Consider the following 21028-nt stretch of genomic DNA (forward strand, 5'->3'; position numbering starts at 1 on the left):
CTGCATTAGCAGGCGGACTCTCAACCACTGCGCCACCAGGGAAGCCCTGCTGGTTGTTTTTATACCTGGGGCAATGCATCACCAAGAAGGGAGAGGCGATTTGCCTTTCTTTTCATACTTCTCCCATAATTTCTTTTCTTGGGAGCAGAACCATCGGAAAGGGAGGGAAGGAAGGAAAAAAGGGAGGACGGAAGGAGGGAGGGAGGAAACCCAGCAGATTCCTCAGGCAAGTCAGGTGAAGCTCGAGCTCTGGAAAGGATTCCCTTAAACTCTCCTTGCAGGAGTGCGGGGAGTTGGGGTGGATTCACGTACAACAGCATGAAGGCTGCCTGCCAAGTGCCACATAGACTGGAATACTGAAGGCAGCATTCTTTGGGAGAGCATAACCCAGAAATAACCTAAACATCCACCAACAGGGGCCTGGTACGATCACACTAAGTACCAAGTACTATGAAAAAGAATGTGGGATGAATTTTCAAGGTTATGTAGTTAAAGAGGAAAAAAATAGGGCACAAAACGAGGTGAACAGTACACAACCTTCTATGTGAGTTACACATATGCATACAGTACACCTGATTATGCACAGAACACCTCTGGAGGGTATCTGGGGAGTGACCTTTGGTGGTTTCCTTTCTAACCTCTGACCTTCTACTCTTCCCATCACCCTCTGCCCCAGCCACACAGGCCTCCTCACTGTTCCTGGAACCCAGCAGGCATGCTCTAGCCTCAGGGCCTTTGCACTTACTGTACCTTATGCCTGAAACACTACTCTCCAAACATGCATACTTCCTCATTTTACTCAAGTCTCTGTAATCACCTCCTCAGAGAAGGCTTCCTAAACCCACTCTAATAGAGCAAATACCTTCTCCCATTACACCTAATCCTTCTTCTTTCCTGCTTCATTTTTCCCTTAGTACCATCTAACATGTAATATATTTACTTTCTTTTTTCTTTTTTTTAATAAATTTATTTATTTATTTTGGGCTGTGTTGGGTCTTCGTTGCTGTGCGTGGACTTTCTCTAGTTGCGGTGAGCAGGGCTACTCTTCGTTGCAGTGCGCGGGCTTCTCATTGCAGTGGCTTCTCTTGTTGCGGAGCATGGGCTCTAGGCGTGTGAGCTTCAGTAGTTGTGGCTCGCGGGCTCAGTAGTTGTTGCTTGTGGGCTCTAGAGCACAGGCTCAGCAGTTGTGGCGCATGGGCTTAGTTGCTCCGAGGCATGTGGGATCTTCCTGGACCAGGGCTCGAACCCGTGTCCCCTGCATTGGCAGGCGGATTCTTAACCACTGCGCCACCAGGGAAGTCCTATTTACTTTCTTATTTACTATCTGTCTCTTATCAGGAGAACCTCAGCTCTAAAGGGCAGCAGAGACATGGGTCTCTTTTTAAACAGCTGTATCCCCAGTGCTTGGCAAGTAGTAGGCCTTTGATAAATCTTTCTTAATCAACAAAGAAAAGAAGGAAGACAGGCAGGCTGATAGGGATAAGAAGGTATGTACTTTTCATCATATTTCCTTTTGTACCACCTGAATTTTTCTACCACACGCATTATTACTGACCGTGATGGAACTAAATTGGAAATCATAACAGTGAGAAATCTAAAAAGGCCCCAATATTTGGAAACTAAACAACTCACTTCTAAATAACCCAGAGGTCAAAGAAGACATCACAAGAGAAACTAAAAAATATACAGAACTGAATGAAAATAAAGACATAATGTGGGACTTCCCTGGTGGCGCAGTGGTAAGAATCTGCCTGCCAATGCAGGAGACATGGGTTCGAGCCCTGGTCCAGGAAGATCCCACATGCCGCGGAGCGACTAAGCCCATGCGCCACAACTACTGAGCCCGCGTGCCACAGCTACTGAAGCCCGTGTGCCTAGAGCCCATGCTCCGCAACGAGAAGCCACTGCCATGAGAAGCCCGCGCACTACAACAACCAGTAGACCCGCTCACAACAACTAGAGAAAGCCCGCACGCAGCAACGAAGGCCCAACACAGCTGAAAATAAATAAATAAATAAATAATTTTTTTAAAAAGACACAATGTGTCAAATTTTATGGAACACAGCTAAAGTAGTGCTTAGAGGGAAATTTATATTTAAGTGCTTATATTAAGAAAAGAAGAAAGATTGAAAAAGCAATAATCTAAGATTCTATCTAACTAAAAAAAGAGCAAGTTAAACACAAAGTAAATAGAAAAAAATAATAAGAGTGGAAATCAATGAAATAGGAAACAGAAAAATAAAAGGAAAATAACACAGCTAAAAGGTGATTCTTTGAAACATACTTTGATAAACCACTAGTAGGATTAGTATTCAAGAATAAAGAAAAAAGCAAACATAAATTATCACTATCAGGAATGACAGAGGAGACATCACTAGAGATGCTACAAATATTACAAGGATACCAAAGGAACATGATGCACAACTTTATCCCAATAAATTCAACAACTTATATGAAGTGACATATATCTTGAAAAACATAATTTATGGAAATTGACACAAGAAGGAACAGAAAATCTGAAGAGTCCTATAACTACTACAGAAATTGTATCAGTTATTAAAAATCTTCCCTTAAAAAAAACTACAAGCCAAGCTGGACATTTATATCAAATATTTAAGGAAGAAATAATTCCAATTTTACACAAAATCTTATAGAAAATAGAAAATGAGGGAACATTCTCCCAATTGTTTTATGAGGTCAGCCAAACCGTGATATTAAAACCTGAGAAAAACGTTACAAGAAAAAAAATTACAGACTATATCACTCATGACTACAGATACAAAAATCTTTTGGAAAATATTAGCAAATCAAAGTCAGCATATATTAAAAGGATACTACACCATGACCAAGTGGGGTTTATACAAGAATATAAGATTGGTTTAATATTCTTTAAGAAAAAAATCGATCATTTTAGCTCATGAGAGTAGTAGAATTACGGTAGCCAACCTCCAAGATGGCCCCCAACAATCCCTGTCTCCTGGTACTTACACCTCTGTATAGTCCCTTCCCACAGTGCACCAGGGTTGGTCTGTATGATCAACACAATGTGATCAGAAGTGGTAGTATGTCAATTCCCAAATGACATTATAAAGACCCTGCTGCTTCAGTCTCGGTCACTTTCACTTTTGGATTACTCTCTTTGAGGGAAGCCAGCTGCTAGGTCACAGGTAGCCCTAAGGAGAGGTCCATGTGGAAAGCAACTGAGTCAACAGCCAGTGAAGAACTGAGATCTTCTACCAACAACTAGGTGAGTGAGTCACCTTGGAAGCAGATCCTCCAGTGCCAGGTGAGCCTTCATTCTGAGAGACTCTGAGACAAAGCCACTCACTGGGCCACTCCTAAATGCCTAATTCTCAGGAACTGTGTGAGGTAACAAAGGTTTATTTATTATCACACGAAAAAGTACTCAGTATTACCATTCCCCAGGAAAAAAGCAAATGAGTTGCCATTTTACACCAACTGTAATAGCTAAAATTAACCGTGAAACCATTAAATATTGGCAAGGATGCAGAGTAACTGGAACCACTTTGTAAAACTCGTTGGTAGTTTCTCATAAGATTAAACACACCTTTACCATATAACTCAGAAATTTTACTCCGATGTACTGAACCAAGAGAAATAAAAGCATATGTCTACATAAAGACTTGTACAAGAGTGTTCACAGCAGTTTTACTTGTAATAACCAAAAAAACTGGAAACCCAAATGATTAAGAGAATGGATAAACAAAGTGTAGGATATTCATATATGTATTGGAATAAAAGAAAAGAATATGCACTAAAAGCAATAAAAGAAAGGAACCACTGATACATGCAGCAACAAGGAAATATCTCAAAAGCATCTTGTGAACAAAAGCTAGACATAAGGTTCATACTGCATGATTCCGTTTATATGAAGTTTAACAACAGGTAAAACTAATCTATAGTGAGGGAAGTCATACAGGATGACAGAACGGGAAAGGAAGGAACTTCTCCCAGGGTGATGGAAATGTTTTATATCTTGAATGTTGGTTATACGGGCATATGCGTTTGTTACTACTCATTAAACTACAGATCTTTATTAAACTTTAGTATTATACTGTATAGATACGGTACTTCAATAAATAATACGCAAAAAGTCAAATATTAACAACTAAATGTAAGAGGAGGAGCTTGGGAGCCAGTAGGCTTGATTTCTTATTCAGTGTTGCCTCAGGGAACTTGCTGGTCTCTGGGCTATTTCCCCACTCATACAACCAGGACGATCATATAAACTCCCTAATAAGGTGGTTCATATATTTTGTTGAGATCACAGAAAGCATAATAAATAAAAACTATCATCATCAGTTACGAAATTACTATTCAGAGTAAACAGCTTCGAGCCAGTCCCTGTGCTGGCTGCCCTTTCCTGGATGGGTTCCAGCCAGTTGAAAGCTGGCCCCAACAGTGCTCCAGGTGTTAACAGACTTGCGCTGCTACGAGCAGGGCGGGAGCCTCCTCTGGTGAACCTGGTCCCATCCTCCATGACAGCCCAGAGACAGCAGTGATGCGCAGCCCACCAGTCACCAGAGGAAACATGATTGGTTCTGTCTCTCAGTGCGGGAATCCCATCTGCCGCACTCTGGGTCCAAAGGATTTCGCAGGGGTTAACCCAATCCTTCAGACTGACCAATCAGAGCATGGCATTCCCGGCCCATAGTGACTGGCTCGGGGATGGGGATGTGACCCAAGCTGGACCACTGAGATTCACCCTGGGAAGAAGGACCTCTCTGTGCCCTGGAGTCACTACACAGGTAACTAATACTTTCAAATGTGAGCTCCATGAGAGGAGCGGCTTTTGTGTTGTTAGTCATACCTCCTAGGATAGTTCCTAGCAGACAGCAGGCACTAAATTAAGATTTGTTGAATGAGTCAATTATACAGCCACTTAATGGACTGAAGCAAGTCCTTGTCCCAGAAAATAATCCCACTTCTACTCCCTGCCCATATCTGGAGACTCTGTCCAACTTAACTTGGTACAGAAGGCATCTGTGGGGATTTAAGAGGCACAAGGGTATAGATGATCTTATCTGCAAAGTGGAAATAGAGACACAGATGTAGAGAACAAACGTATGGATACCAAGGGGGAACGGGGGGCGGGATGAATTGGGAGATGGGAATTGACACATATACACTATTGCTATTATGTATAAAATAGACAACTCATGAGAACCTTCTGTAGAGCACAGGGAACTCTACTCAATGCTCCGTGGTGACCTAAATGGGAAGGAAATCCAAAAAAGAGGGGATATGTGTATACGTATAGCTGATTCACTTTGCTGTAGAGTAGAAACAAACACAACATTGTAAAGCGACTATACTCCAATAAATAAACATCCAGTATAAATTAAAAAAAAAAAAAAAGAGGCACAAGGGAAGCAGCTAACGAGGCTAAGCGCTTAGTGCGCTCAAGTCGGGTGTTCCTGGATTCAAGTTCTGGCCCTGCTACTTACATGCTGTGTGAGCTTGGGGAAGCTGCTCAACCTCTCCGCACCCCCACTTCCTCTTTTTCAAAATGGGGATCATAACCCCTGGCTGGCAGGGATGTTGGTGCACTCAAGGCCTGTACATGAATTAAGTGTCTAGTGGGAGATCCAGCATGGCTGCCTGCAGAGACTGGGGATGGGGGTGAGCACGGGGAGTGCAAAGTAAAACCAGACAGTCTGGTCCTAGCTCTACCACTCAGCACCTGTGTGCCCTCAGGCAGGTTACCTAACAGCTCTGCTCAGTTTCTTCATCTGTTTAAGTATGTGAGGGATGGCAATCTACCTCACGGGGTGCGGGGAGAATAAATTAATATACAGAAAGACTACAACAACCTTAGTGCTCATTACTATTAATACTACTTTATATCATTCTGTACTGTCTTATTAACTCCATCCTCTCCTGCCATTAGTCTAGAAGCTATATTCATTCACCACCCTGCCCTCCCATATAGCAAGGGATGGTATGTAACTAAATTCTGGCCAATTAGCAGTGAGGGGAGTCCCCTGGGGGCTTCTGGGAGAATATTTTTCTCCTTGAAGAGCTTTCTCTCATTTCCCTAGAACCCCCGTCCCACATATAAACGTGTGCGTGTGTGTGCGCGCGCACACACACACACACACACACACACACACACTTTCTCCCTTTGGACACTGCAGTATAAAGGTACGATGCCTGGAGCTCCAGTAGCCTCTTTGAGGCCTTGAGGGGAGTTACTGCCTGAACACCAAGATGGTAGAGACAGAAAGAGTCCTCAGGTCCCTAATAACATCACCAAGCCACCAGACAACCACAAAGCCACCTTCCTCCACCAACAATAAACATCCCTTAGACTTAAGATTTGGGTAAGATTTATTGGCTGGGTTTTCGATTAATCACAGATGAGCACAAACTGATTTGTGTCTTGTTCTTTCGTTCACAATAAGCATATATTACTTTTGTAAATTTAGTAAGTCCCCCAAAAAAACTTCAGAGGAAAAAACCCCCTAAAACCCCAAAATAAAATTAAAATTTGATTCAATTTTAAAAAGAAAAGAGATAAAAATGGCAACACACGCAGCACAGAATTCAGCACACACTAGGCCTTCAATAGAAGGTAGCTGCTGTGGCTGTGTGCTCATCAAAGGCAGGACCGAGGTGGGTCTGGAAGCCGGAAGATCACTGAGGAAAGAGGGGGAGTGGGGGGCTCTGAAGAAATCACCAGCTATGTGGAGGCTCAGTGGTCTGAGGTGGGGTCAGCTGGAGCCAGGACAGCAGGAACAAAGGAGGAACCAAAAATTAGAAACAAGGGGTAAGACCCTCGTTAGAGACAGAAGCACATCCTGGGAGGCCGAGAACATTGGGGTAGACCAAGGAGTCTCAAGGACAGGTGAACAAAGAAGGGTGAACAAGGTGTTTCTCTGGAGCATAGGAAGAAAATATCAACTTCCCGTTATGTTTGGTTTGAAGAAAGAGAAGAGAAGGGAAAGAAGAAGAGGAGAAAGGAAGGAGAGGGTGAAAATAAGAAGAAATTAAGCTTTACTAGGCATACAGAGACACACCCAGATGGACTACAGAGAAGCCCTCTAGTGCCCCTCAGCCGCAGGTGCCAGCATCCTCAGGCGCTGGACCTAAAGGCTAAAGGACTGACACGGGCGCCCTCTCCTGTCCATTCAGCGCATTGCAGCCTGGGCAAATTGATTCCCGGGGACATTCTCAGGTTGCAAATCAAGTCCTCACACCAGGGCTTCTTAAAGAGTCCTGCTCAGAAACCAAGGACGGAAGATTTCCCAAGGCCAGCACGAGAAAATTCCAACAAACACCTCTGCATATGAAGGGTGGGAATGAAAGCTGAGCAGGGGGGTTAAATTCAGCTGACGGCACACTTCTCTCATTTGGTCTGTACCTCAGTTAGGACTTTGCCAGCTGTGACAGCCAGCCATGCACAAAGAATGTCAAAACGACTCTCAAAGATGGTTACAGGGCTTCCCTGGTGGCGCAGTGGTTGAGAGTCCGCCTGCAGATGCAGGGGACGCGGGTTCGTGCCCCGGTCCAGGAGGATCCCAAGTGCTGCGGAGCGGCTGGGCCCGTGAGCCATGGCCGCTGAGCCTGCGCGTCCGGAGCCTGTGCTCTGCAACGGGAGAGGCCACAGCAGTGAGAGGCCCGCGTACCGCAAAATTAAAAAAAAAAAAGAAAAAGATGGTTACACTGAGAGTTTCCAAATGCATTAACAATGCCTGTATAAGAAAATATTTTTAGTGAGAGCAAAAACATTTGGAGGGCTATGAATATATAAAATAAAAATTTTATTATTAAAATATTAATTTCAAAAAATAAAAAATTTCATCCCCTCCAATTTTTGAATGTTTTTAAATGCACATAATATATTCACAGTAATATATGTCAGTACTATTCATGACTCCTAAATAACTATGTATACACATTCATATCACACACACACACACACACACACACATTCATACTAGGGGAGAGTTGTCAGAACGTTTCCTTAATAGGAGAGCATAATAAAACTGTTTGGAGGTCACCAACAGCAGCCCGCTGTCATGTAACATAACTGATGTGGTACTCTGGAGATTATAAATAGACTCCAGGGAAGTGGTTTTCAAGCGCTCATGCACACGCGGATCCTGTCTGGAAAATACTGAAAATAAAAATGGGGACTTCCCTGGTGGTCCAGTGGTTAAGAATCCGCCTTCCAATGCAGGGGACACGGGCTCTATTCCTGGTCAGGGAACTAAGATCCCACAGGCCGCGGTACAACTAAGCCCATGCACTCTGGAGCCCGCACACCACAACTAGAGAGAAGCCCGTGCACCCCAATGAAGAGCCCGCGTGCCACAACTAAGACCCAACACAGCCGAATAAAAAAAAAAAAAAAAAAAAGTCCCTGACTTCCCTGGCGGTCCCGTTGTTAAGACTCCATGCTCCCAACGCAGGGGGCACGGGTTTGATCCCTGGATGGGGAAGATCCTTCATGTTGAATGGCACAGCCAAAAGAATAAAAAATAGATAAAAAAATAAAGTGTCCAGCCCTTCCTTCCCCAGGTGGACCAATCAGGATCCTGGGCAGCGGAGGGGAGCACGCCACAAAGCTCACATTTTTCCCTTCAGGACATCTACCTTTCAGCTCACCAATCCTCTTAGCAGCTATATTTAGTCTGGTGTTTCTTTAGTTCTGTCGAGCTCTGAACTTCAATTGTATCTGTCACTTCTCGAAGTTCTATTTAGCTCTTTTTGCAACTTCCTGGTGATTTTTGATTGTACTCATTCATGTTTTTATATCTGTCCTATTTTATCCTTTTCATATATAAACAGAGCTATTTTATATCCGTATCTGATCATTCCCACATCCACAATGTTTGCGGGTCTTTTTTGTTTGTCTGTTTGTTTGTTTGTTTGCGGGTCTTGACCTGCCATATTTTGTGTCTGCTGACTCTCGATCATGGTGCCTGCTTCTCTGTACGGCACATAATTTTTTTTATCATGAGCTCATATGTGCCGGAACTCTACCTGAAGGAATTCTCCAAGGCCCAGGCAGAGGGTGGGGCTCCTCCAGGGAGGGTTTATGTTTGTCATGGCCAGGTACTTAGGGGCACACAGATCCGGGTTCATTCTCAGCCTACTGTTTCCAGGACCTTCCAAAGAGTATAATTGAAGCCTCAAACCCACATGAGGGACAGTCAATTCTCAGAGGAAAACTTTTTCAATCTCTACCTAGATGTAAGGCTGTGTGCCTTTGCAGGATGGGATTTTTTTTAGTTCACACTTCCCCTGAGGGGTACCTTCCCCAGGACCTGGCTGTTCACAAGGTGGTCCTCTGTCCCCAAGGCCATGTGAATCTGTCAATGTCCCCAGAGCACCAGGAGGCTTCAGCGCTCCCTCCCCTCCTTGGCTCTTTGCTCTCGCTTTCTCCTTACTCTGGGAGGAGTCCCTTTTCTTCATTGCAGGTACAACCATGCATTTCAAAGGATGCTTTAAATATTTTAGGAAGCATTAGGTCATAGGAGGCTCTCTACTCAGCCACATTGCCCTCTCTCTGTTTGCCTTTCTCACTTTTCTTTACTCCAATCCCAGCTTCTGACCAGACAAACATAATAATTGCCCCGCGCTAGTTAGAAATGTTCATGGGAGAGCCCAGACCCTTCTGCTTGTGGTAAGCCTGTGAGGTCTGACTGAGGAAGAGGGACCAACGCCACCTAGAGGCCTGAAGTACTGACTGCTTGGCTGCAACAGGCCACCAGAGAAGGAATGCACTAGAAAGTTTAGTATTAAGATGACGATGATGATCAAAATAATAATGGTGCCTGATATCTCTACACATTCAACAAACAATTATGCAGCACTTAAGAGTCAGGCACTGTTTAATGCTTTATGGATATATTAACTCATGGAATATGAGTTATAATGATATAATTTACAGATACAATTTAACCAGAGAAGTTAAATAACTTGCCCCGGAAGGGACTTCCCTGGTGGCGCAGTGGTTAAGAATCCTCCTGCCAATGCACGCGACACGGGTTCGAGCCCTGGTCCAGGAAGATCCCACATGCCGCGGAGCAACTAAGCCTGTGCGCCACAACTACTGCAACTACTGAGCCTGCACTCTGGAGCCCACGTGCCTAGAGCCTGTGCTCCACAACAACAGAAGCCACCGCAATGAGAAGCCCGCACACCACAACGAAGAGTAGCCCCAGCTCGCCACAACTAGAGAAAGCCCGCACACAGCAACAAAGACCCAATGCAGCCAAAAATAAATAAATTAATTAAAAAAAAAAAAACTGCCCTGGGGCCACATAGAAAATGGTAGAACTGGGATTAACATGTAGGCAGCTCAGCTCCAGAGGCCGCGTTCTTGACCACTCCGCCCCACTAAGTTACTGAGTTCACTTTAAGTCACTGAACTTAGAACGTGCCAGGCCTGCACTGAGGGTACTCACACACGCAACAGACCCTCCCATCAGACCTATGAGGTGAGTGCTATACCATGCAGAGGAGGAAACCGAGGTACAGAAAGGTGGGGTGACTTGCGCGGGACGCACGGCAAATGGCAAAGCGGAAAGCTGAGTGCAGGAAGCCTTTATCTGGAAGCAGGGTTTCCAGCCTCTGGACAGTAATGCCCACATATGCTAAGAACAGATTATCACAGCCAGCACTAAAGACCAGATGCACATGCTCTGGGCCAGGCCTTGATATCCACTGGCTCTTGGATCCCCACAAGAATCCTGGGAGGTGAGTTCTGTCATCACCCTCATTTGATGAACGTGGATTTGGAGTCTCAGAGAGGTCGAGCTGCTTGCCCAAAGTCACACAGCTCATTAGCGGCTCCAAGATGCCAGGCCAAGAGTATCGACTCTGTGGCAAACTGCCTTTGGTGACTGTCTGCATCACGCCCTGTGCGGTCCCCTCTCACACTCACTCTGGTCTGTGCCAGAGCTGCTTGGACTGATAGCGTGTTCTGGAAGTGATGCTGTGTGGATCCAGGCCCTGCCCTTAAAAGGCCTGCGGCTTCTGCTTCTTCCCTCATGGAAATCTAGCTCCTGGGGGCCCTGAGTGACCATGAGAGGCGAGACCACGTGGAGAACAGAGGTCCTGAGACAACACTGAGACGGAGAGAAGGAACTGGCCATTCCAAGATCCCAGCAGAGCCTCCTGATGACTCCAGGCCCAGCCACCCTCTGACTGAAACCCCCTGAGAGACTACCTAGCAAGACTGGCCGAGGCCCAGCTGGCCCAGTCAAGCCACGAAACTGTGAGAGAAAAATGGTCACTGTGTAAAGTCCTTAAACTGTAGGTCAGATTGCTTTGTAGCAAAACTGAAACCAACTCCAAAGCCAAAACTTGTAAGAATGACCACAGAGCTAAACTCTTCTGAAAAAATTATCCCAGCAGCCTGAATGAATCGTGTGGCATATTAGTTTCCTATTGCTTCTGTAATAAATGACCACAAATGCAGTGGTTTAAAACAACACACAGTTATTCTCTACAGTTCCAGAGGTCAGGAGTCCAAAACGGTTCTCACTAGCCTAAACTCTAGGTGTCAGCAGGCGAGAGTTCCTTTCTGGAGGCTCTAGGGGAGAATTTGTTCCCTTGCCTTTTCCAGCTTCTAGAGGCCGCCTGCATTCCTGAGCTCACGGTCCCTCCTCTATCTTCAAGGCCAGCAGGGTAGCAGCTTCAAATCAGTCCCTTTCCTGTCTCCCTCTTTCACCTATAAGGACCCTCGTGATTACACTGGACCCACCTGCATGACCCAGGCTACTCTCCCAATCACCAAATACCTGAGTCAATCACATCTGTAACGTCCCCTTTGTTGTGTAAGGCAACACGTTCAACAGGTTCCTGGGATTAAGATGTGGGCATCTTTGGGGGGGCCGTTATTCTGCCTACCAGAGGAGCAAACTGGAAAAATGACCAGTGTTCTCCAAAGGAATAAGCGGAAACCAACTGGAATTTTCCCACTGCCCAGAGACCTCCCACAGTTCCCCTGGCAGCATCAGCAGTGCACTTTGCATGAGTGGTCCCAACCTTCCCGGCATCACCAACCTCTTTAATTTTCTCTCCCCCAGAAATCTTTGTTGAAAAAGATCTCTGTCTCCCCGACACAGTGCATCATCGATGATTTATGCTTCTTGCATTTACTGTTCTTTCCCAGGCAGAAACACCTACCCCTCCGGCCCCTATTGTGAGGAGACCGACAGCTAGGTCTACCCTACTGTGTCAAAAGAACCTTAGCCAGGGACTTCCCTGGTGGCACAGTGGTTAAGAATCCGCCTGCCAATGCAGGAGACATGAGTTCGAGCCCTGGTCCAGGAAGATCCCACATACTGCAGAGCAACACAACTACTGAGCCTGCGCTCTAGAGCCCATGAGCCACAACTACTGATCCCACATGCCACAACTACTGAAGCCTGTGTGCCTAGAGCCCATACTCCTCAACAGGAGAAGCCACCGCAATGAGAGGCCTGCCCACTGCAACGAAGAGTAGCCCCCGCTCGCCGCAACTGGAGAAAGCCCGCGCACGGCAACAAAGACCCAACGCAGCCAAAAATAAAATAAAAAATTTTTAATAAATTAATTAATTAAAAATAAAAAGTGTGACTATGAGAAGTCAGGGCATACCAACGTCGAAAAGCATCTCCAACCAAACCTGTCCCCCACTGAGCCCCTGGTACTTTCCGTCCAGCCTGCCCCTCTTCCAGTCGGCCTGTCACACCCAATCCACAGGAAATCCTGCCGCCACTACCTTTCAAACAAATCTACTGCTTATTCATTACTAAGGGGAAAAGGAAAGGTTCTTTTAGCAGTCACCACCTTAACCAAGGGATCCAAGGTACCGCCACAAATGACGGAACAAACAGACATCAGGAGCCCCCTGAGGTGATGTCCTTAGGTGTTCTGTGGTGTTCCTGCCAAATATGCTCAACGTGAATCAAATCAGAGGAAGCAATCAGAAAACCCCAGATTGCGGGACACTACGGGACAACTGGCTTGGACCCTTTCCAATGTCAATGTCACAAAAAACAAGAAAGGACAAGGATACTGTTATAGAGGAGGGCCAGCAAACTTTTTCTGCTACGGGCTACAGAGCAAATATTTTAGATTTGTGGGCCATGGAAACCCGACTCTGCATCCACAGACAATGTACAACGAATGGGCAGGGCTGTGTCCCAATAAAACTTTATTTACAAAGACAGGCAGTGCGCCAGATTGCCCAGCCTGCTGTAGATTAAAGGACACTAAAGAGGCATGATTATCAAATGCAGCGCATGATCCTTGAGCTGACCCTAGGTTAAAAATAATAAACAGCTAAAAGGACATTTGGGGGACCAGAATATGAGCTATATATTAGATATGAGCTGTATATTAAACAATATTGTCATCAATATTATTGTTATCAATGTTAAATTTCTCAGGTGTGACACTCGTTCTGTGTCATATAGAATGCCTTTGTTCTTAGAAGATACAGACTGAAGTATTTAGGAGTTTAGAAGCATGTCCAAAACTTACTTTCAAATTGTTCAGAAAAAAAAAAAGATTGTGTATATACATTCATACACGCATACATATATGGTGTTGAAGACAAAGCAGATCTGCTGAAGACTAATAAGAGATGAACTAGGTGTTGAAGGGCATATACCTGATGACCATACCATTCTTTCTTTCAACTTTTCTCAGGGTTTGAAACTTTTTTTTTTTTTTTTTTGCGGTACTCAGGCGTCTCACTGCTGTGGCCTCTCCCGTTGCGGAGCACAGGCTCCGGACACGCAGGCTCAGTGGCCATGGCTCACGGGCCCAGCCACTCCGCGGCATGTGGGATCTTCCCGGGCCGGGGCACGAACCCGTGTCCCCTGCATCGGCAGGAGGACTCTCAACCACTGCGCCACCAGGGAGGCCCCAGGGTTTGAAATTTTAAAAAGAAGTAGTTGGGGAAAAAATTGTCTCTGGGATCTGACCCCTCCTCCCCACTCACCTCCCACCTGGACTGCTGTAGTCATGTCTTCCCTGCATCCACGCTCACCCTCTGATTGCTAAAAGGATCCTATTAAAATCGAACTCAGATCCCATCCGTCCTCTGCTCAGACCCTCCAGTGAGTCCCATCCACTCAGAGTAAAGCCAAAGCGTTTGTGGTGGCCCACAGGCCCTGCACGATCTGCCCCCTTCCCACCACCTTCTCGGCCCTCAGTCTCCACTCGGTCTCACTGTTCAGCCACACTGGCTTCCTCGATGCTCATCAAACAGGCCAGGCGCACACTCACCTCAGGGTCTTCACACCTGTGGAAACTTCGGGCTAGAAAGCTCCTCCCCCAGATGCCCGCACTGCGTGCTCCCTCCTCTCATATTTTCAGTGAGGTCTCCCTGGTAATCCTATCTAAACTTCACAACCGTCCCCCAAATACTCCTCCTCCTGCATCCCTGACGTTTTCTCCAGAGCAATTAGTGCCATCCAATATCTAACTTCACATTTTCACTGTTTTCTTTCTTGTCTGGCTTCCCCCCATGCCAAGAACGCAAGGTCCCCTGAAGATAAAATTTTTTACTTTTTCTTCTCAGCTGTAACCATAACATCTACACAACAGCCACAACTCAGTGCCGTGCACTGACCTATCACTTTACATCCATTACTCCTCACAACAACTTGATGAGGTAAGTGTTATTTATAGCATAAATGCATATGTAGATATACACAAAATAGGAATAATAACGATGTCTACCTCATAATAATTGGTGAGGACTTAATGCTGTGACGTTCTCAGCAGACTGCCTGGCACAAAGTGAGCGCCCATTAAATGCCACTATTATATAATACTCACTGTACAGAGGAGGAAACTGAAGCTCAGAGGGGTTAGTGACCTGCCCAAAATCACCTGGCTGAGAAGGGGACAGGGTGCGTGTGTGTGTGTGTGTGTATGTGTGTGTGTGTGTGCGCCAGATTGGAACCCATGTCAGTCTGACTCAAGCAGCCACTTTCTAAACCACAACGCTGACACACGTCACAGTGCTTGGGAGAAAGACAGAGGCAGGAAACAAGCACCAGCTCTGGGAATCCCGAACGCAGGATTTGAGTCAGCCTCTGGCACTAACTCCACGAGTGACCTCAGCAATTCCCCTCTGCTCTCAGGCTTCAGTTTTCTCTTCTATAAACTGGGGGAAGTCATTTCCCCTCCCTGACATGGGGACAAAAAAGAGTGTGAGGCTCAAATGAGAGAGCTTATATGGAAGCACTTCAGAAACTGTAATCCAACACTTCTCCGTTCTAAGATCTGCAGCTCTGGCAGAGGACCGACCAAACACCAAAAGACCAAGAATTCCAAGCCCTGGAAAGCAAATTTTAAGCATCCAAACTTGTAAGGAAAAAAAGTGTGCTCCCCGTAACCATTTGGCCTTTGCGCATGCTCCTCCTTCGCCCTCAACATCATCCCTGTCCCCGTGTTGTCTGGTGAGACTCTCCTCACCCTTCAGTTCCCAGCCCAGAGGTCTCCTCTGCCAGGAAGCCCTCCCTGAACCCCATGTCAGGTCAGGCGTCCAGTGGGATCCCCCATGCAAGCTCTGCCCACTCTGGGTCGTCACCTTGAAGGATGGGTCTGTCCCCACCTGACTGCGAGTTCCTTGGGGGCAGAGACTGGGGCTAGCTTGATTCCTGCTGTTTCACCATCACTGCCCAGCACAAGGCCAGGTACAAAGCAGACGCTCAGTAAACACTAACTAAATGAAGTAACAGATGGATTACTGGTGGTTCCCTGACGCAGCAAATTACGTTAAATTTCCACACTTTGTGCTCCCACAGGCCCACAGCACATAGATCGCCTTTTGACAGTAGCTCATAGTTTGAATGTTTACTATGCCCTTCAGATCTCAGCTCAGGCAGCCCTCGTCTAGACAGCCTTCCTGACCCCACGCCCCCGGGTCAGGAGGTCTTTCTGAGCTCTGGACTTCACACCATCCTGACCACTCTGGGGTGACAGTGATGGGTCATAAATGTGTCTCCCAGCCCAGAAAAAGTCAGCATGGTCTGTCTACTGAATGAATGGACAAACAAATACGGAGTATGGGTGGATTAATGAATAGATGGACAAATGTTCACTCTAGTTAAAATTACTCCTTTAGCCGGATTCCCAGGTCACGCCCCCAGACCCCAGACTTCGCCCCGAGCCACGCCTCTACCCAGGCCTATTTCCCAGAGTACAACTGGGGCAAACCAATGAATGTCCTAAACGGATGATACATAAGCACCTCTCAACTCCCAGGACGGGAGGGAAACTGAGGCACGAGGTGGAGTCTTCAGAGCGAACCCTCCCACGGATAGTCTAGCAAACGACCCCACTTGGTCAAATGACCGGAGCTCCGGTCTCCCCCGGCTCCTCTCAGCCCTGGAATGCCCCGCCCAAATCACTCCCATTCCCCAGGTTATTGGTCCGTCTAGACGTCAGTCTCCACGCGCTCTTTTCCTCTATTGGCTAGTATTCCCAACTCAAGCGCGGTCGCCCTGCCCCGCCCTTAACCCCATGCCCTTTCTTACTATTGGGCTACCCGCATGCCCCTCTCCCAGGGACCATCCCTACTGGCTGAAAGACTTTGCCGGTTCGGGCTGTGATTGGTCATGAACAGAAGTCCACCTCCTGAGCAACCACCTGAAAGGGGTTAGAGAATGGGAAGGTTGGAGGGACGTGGGGTGAGACTCACGCTGAGCTGGCGGGAGGCAGATATAGGTCTTGAAGAACTCGCTTCGTCGGGCGGCTTCCTTAATGCGGTTGGCAAGCGGCTTGCTGACCTGCCGGATGCCCAGGTATAGCAGCTTCGCCATAGGGAACGCGCCCACCACCATCTTGGCGGTTGCAAGGGGCATGCGCAACCTTGCTGACTGGGAGGGGCGCTTCCGATCTCTCCCTCCTCCCTCGCCCGCTCGTCGCTGTGCGTGCCTACGTACGTGCGTACGCCCTATGGGGAACTGCAGGGGCGCTCCGTGACGACACCACGTCAACGCTGACGCTCCGACGTCCGTTCCGATAAATATGCAAATATACGGCGAAAGTAAGTGTCAGAGGGTGGTGCCGTTAAACGGCAGCTCGCGGAGCTTGCGTGGGTTCCCACGCCCGCTTCGGCTGACGTCACCGCCCTCCTCCGTGACGTCACACACCTAGGTGGCATCTCCAAAGGAGGAGTCTTAATTAGTCCTAATTAGGGCTAACGAGTCCCAAATGCACCTTTCCCCCCCGCCCCCGCAGTTTAGAGCTCTCACTGGGCGTAAGAAACTGTCCAGGTAGTCATACAGACCTGGATTGGGAACCCAGCTCCACTGTTTACTTGCTGTGTGTGACGAGTGACTTAACCTCTCTGGGCATCAGTATTCCCATCTACAAAATGGGAATCATAAGAACACTTACACCTTGGGACTTTCCTGGTGGTGCAGTGGTTAAGAATCTGCTTGCCAATGTAGGGGATATGGGTTCAAGCCCTGGTCTGGGAAGATCCCACATGCCGCGGAGCAGCTAAGCCCGTGCGCCGCAACTACTGAGCCTGCGCTCTAGACCCTGCGAGCCACAACTACTGAGCCCGTGTGCCACAACTACTGAAGCTCGCGCACTCTAGGGCCCATGCTCCACAAGAGAAGGCACCGCAATGAGAAACCCGGGCGCCGCACGGAAGAGTAGGCCTGCTCACCGCAAGCAGAGAAAGCCCCTGCGCAGCAACGAAGACCCAGCACAGCCAAAACTAAATAAATAAATTTACTAAAAAAAAAAAAAAAACCACTTACCTTATTGGGTTGTTGTAAGCCTTGCATGCAAATTTTGAATATAAAAACATAGTGAACTATGTTAAGAGCTTAGAATGGTGCCAATCACCCAATAAACAGCCCTTATTACTATACAGGTATTAGCATTATTATTGCTAACTCCAGCATGAGGATGCATTTCATCTCCAGAAGCAGCTAATCCACCCATTTTCCAAGTAACTGACAAACTGAGACCCAAAGAGGGGCCAGGAGAGTGGCACAAGTTCCCTCAGCCAGCAGAGGTTGATAGCCCAGCATCTTGGCTAATAAACTATACCGTTCTCAAGCAGCCCCACTTCCTCCACTGGGGGGCAAGTGTCCCTAGGGAGCTGGCTCAAGAAGGAGTTTAAGGAAGTGTCCCAGACTGTCATCCTTTACCCAGCAGGGAGCAAAATCATATAAACAAGGTCAAGAAGAGGTTGAGAGAAATTTCTGGATGGTGGAGTGCTGATGGGTAATTGAGAGATTCTCGAAGAGGCAGAGGAAGAGGGGAAGTGCAAGGAACAGAGAAGCTGTGTACAGGAGGAAACATTCAGGACACAGAGTTGGGGGACCCAGGGCTTTACTTGGCATCCTCTCGGACTCCCTGAGTGTCCTTTGTCACTTTCCTGGCCCTGATGGACTTCCATTTCTCCATCTGTAATGATGATACTGACATGTGTGAACCTCGATATTCTAAATTACTAAGAATGCCAAGACTCCATAAAAACAACTTCTCCCCAGGACCCTTTCTGGGCTAAAGATGTTAAGGAGCTTGGGACCATTCAAGGTCCATCATCCACTAGGGACCTCCCCCCGCCATTTTACTGACTGACCAACTGGAGCCAGAGGATGACAAGGGTTTATCCAGAGTTCCAGAGGTAATCAAGATGCAACTGAGGCTGGGGTTTCTTGAGTCCCAGCCCAGAGTCTTCTCCTGATCCCTGGGGGTGTTAGCCTGGGGCCTAAGGACCTACTCGGGGTGGGGGTGGGGCACTGAGGTTCCACATGATGGGTTTAGGAAGCTTCCAAACTTGTACATGACTTTTTTGTTTATAATTCACTATTGTTTCCTCAGCTCCTAGAACAATGTTTGGCACATAGTAGGTGCTCAATAAATATTTATTGAATGAATGGGAATGAGCATTTGGTGGAGGGGTAGCATGCAGGCTTTCATCTGATTCCCTGAGGGGACTGTGTTCAGAAAGCTTCTGTTCCCCTACATCTCCATCCCAGTAGCTTTATAGCAGTGAGACAGGGTGGGAAAACTACCAGCCCTTCCTCCCCGCCCAATCCCAGGCCTCCCTCTTTTCTCTTCCCCACAACACCGAAGACCCAACTTCCTGCATCTCAGTGACCCACCCCTCCTCCTGCAAAACTATTTTCCTCATTAAGTTCATTTTTTTTCTCACTCCCCTCCTCCCTCCTCTTTCTTTCTCTGAGAAGGGTTTCCAGGAAACTCTTCTGGGAACCTCTGGGGCAATGGTGTATGTGTGCGTGTGTGTGTGTGTGTGTGTGTGTGTGTGTAGGGAGATCTTCACATCTCATCAGGAGCCTGGAGCCTGTTACACACCCGTGGGGAGGAAGGGAGGGAGATGGGCTACCAGAAGGGGCGAGGCCTGTCCAGAGCTGTGTGTTTCCTCCTGCTCTCCAGCCTAGTTCTAGAAGGACAGCCATTCCTGGTTGACCCCTGAGGGCCAGGGGAGGGAGGGGAACACCATCAGCCAGGACAGCAGCCTTGGCCACTCTGGGGCCTGGGAACAGAGGCAGAGACAGGGAGGGGAGAGGGAGCCCAGGATGGCCCCAGCGTTGACTCACTGGCTGTGTGACCCTGGGCTAATCACTTGGCCTCTTCGGTGACGGCCTTTGAGTAGGGCCTGGGATCATTCCCAGACGTCCTTCCAGTTCAGGTCCCCTGGTCACCCTTTTCCCAGGATGGGCAAGGGGCTTGAGTTACACAATCCCACTGGCCCTTGTGCTTCTTCCATCATCGAATTCCTTCAAGATAAATCCCAAAGCTGACACCGATCCTTCCCCACTCCACCACCACCCACCCCCGACCCCAGTCCAGCCATCAGCATCTCCTGCCTGGGCTCCTGGCTTCCGCCCTTACTTCCCATATTCTGTTCCCCACTCAGCAGCCAGGGAATCCTGTTAACATTTAAGCCAAATCCCAATCCTTCTCTGCCAAGAGCCCCTCTGTAGCTCCCATTTCTCTTGGAATAAAAGGCAAAGTCCTCACGTGGATTCACAAAGCTCTGTAATATGGGCCCCTGTTCCTGGCCTGTCTCAATTCCATTCCTCACATCCTCCCGCCTCTGGTTCCCGCCACACCGCTGTGTGTGCTTGCTGGCCCTCAAACGCAGGCAGTCTCTTACTCCATGTTTTGCACTTGCTGTTCTCGCGGCCTGCAGCGCTCTTCCATCTGACCCCTTTCCTCCTTCAGGTCGTTTCTCAAATGCCCCCTTCTCCGTGAGCCCTCCCCGACCTCCTTATCTAGATCAGACTCCACATCACTCTCTGTCCCCTCAGTCAGCTTTATTTTTCCCCATTACCCTTATCGATTCCAAATGTGATGTTTATCTCTATTCATTTACTGTGAGCTCCGTGAGGGCGGGGCCTGGGCTGTCTTGGTCACTGTTTTGTCCCCAGCTGCCGGCCAGCACAGGGCTGGGCAGAGGGTAGGTCTAAACAAATCTCCCTTGAATGAATGAATAAATAGCCTTCTCTTGTCCCCAGCCCCCTTCCCAAGCCTGCCCTGCTCCCTGCTCCACCAGCCCGTCTGCTGATCGCCCTTCATTTGATCCTGCTCCCTCCTCCTCAGCCCTGACCTGGAGAATGCTGTTTACCTTGAAACTCTGAAACGCTCTGTCCTGCTCGCTCTCTCCCCTATAGGACCGGGGGCTTCCCAAAGGCAAAAGGGACCACTCAGCATTCGGTGAGTTTCTTCTTCCACCTTCCCCGTGAGTCACAAACTTTTACCCCCTTGTTGAAAGTAATCCTAACTTTTTTGTCTTTACCTTCCGGAAAGTTAATCTACTGGTCCCCTCCTCTAGGAGGCACTTTCTGACCCCCAGACCGGGTCTGATGCCTTCTTGGGTTCCCCCAGCGCCTGGGCTCCCCGTCTGAGCCCTGCCCACTCTGGGTCATCACTATCCAGGGACAGATCTGTCTCCCCCAGTGGAGTGGGAGCCATGAGGGCAGGGCCAGCACTGTCATTTGTCACCGCTGGGTCACTAGCACCACCCAGCGCAGGGCTAGGCACAGTTCTACTGAATTGT

The 21028-nt window shown here is 47.8% G+C and overlaps 1 protein-coding gene and 1 long non-coding RNA gene across 3 annotated transcripts in view; one reads left to right on the plus strand and one right to left on the minus strand.

Annotated features, from left to right (window-relative positions):
- LOC113606028 (optic atrophy 3 protein) overlaps positions 1 to 16863 on the minus strand; it is a 37711-nt gene extending 20848 nt beyond the window's left edge. Inside the window, exon 1 of one of the 2 annotated variants that reach the window (XM_027079879.1) lies at positions 16679 to 16863. In XM_027079879.1, the coding sequence (XP_026935680.1) occupies positions 16679 to 16841 (163 nt within the window). In that variant the 5' untranslated portion in view covers positions 16842 to 16863. Of the gene's footprint in view, positions 1 to 5468; positions 5748 to 16678 lie in introns of those variants that run through there. The other variant, XM_027079880.1, reaches the window with a different exon arrangement.
- On the plus strand, positions 16861 to 21014 carry LOC113606032 (uncharacterized). Its single transcript, XR_003427431.1, has 3 exons — positions 16861 to 17026; positions 20487 to 20685; positions 20779 to 21014. It is a non-coding gene; the product is annotated as an uncharacterized LOC113606032 (long non-coding RNA).
- The last annotated feature ends 14 nt before the right edge of the window (positions 21015 to 21028 follow it).

Source organism: Aethalodelphis obliquidens, unplaced genomic scaffold, assembly GCF_003676395.1.
Source record: "Aethalodelphis obliquidens isolate GAN/ISIS:26980383/991018 unplaced genomic scaffold, ASM367639v1 scaffold43, whole genome shotgun sequence".
Taxonomy (NCBI): Eukaryota; Metazoa; Chordata; class Mammalia; order Artiodactyla; family Delphinidae; genus Aethalodelphis; species Aethalodelphis obliquidens.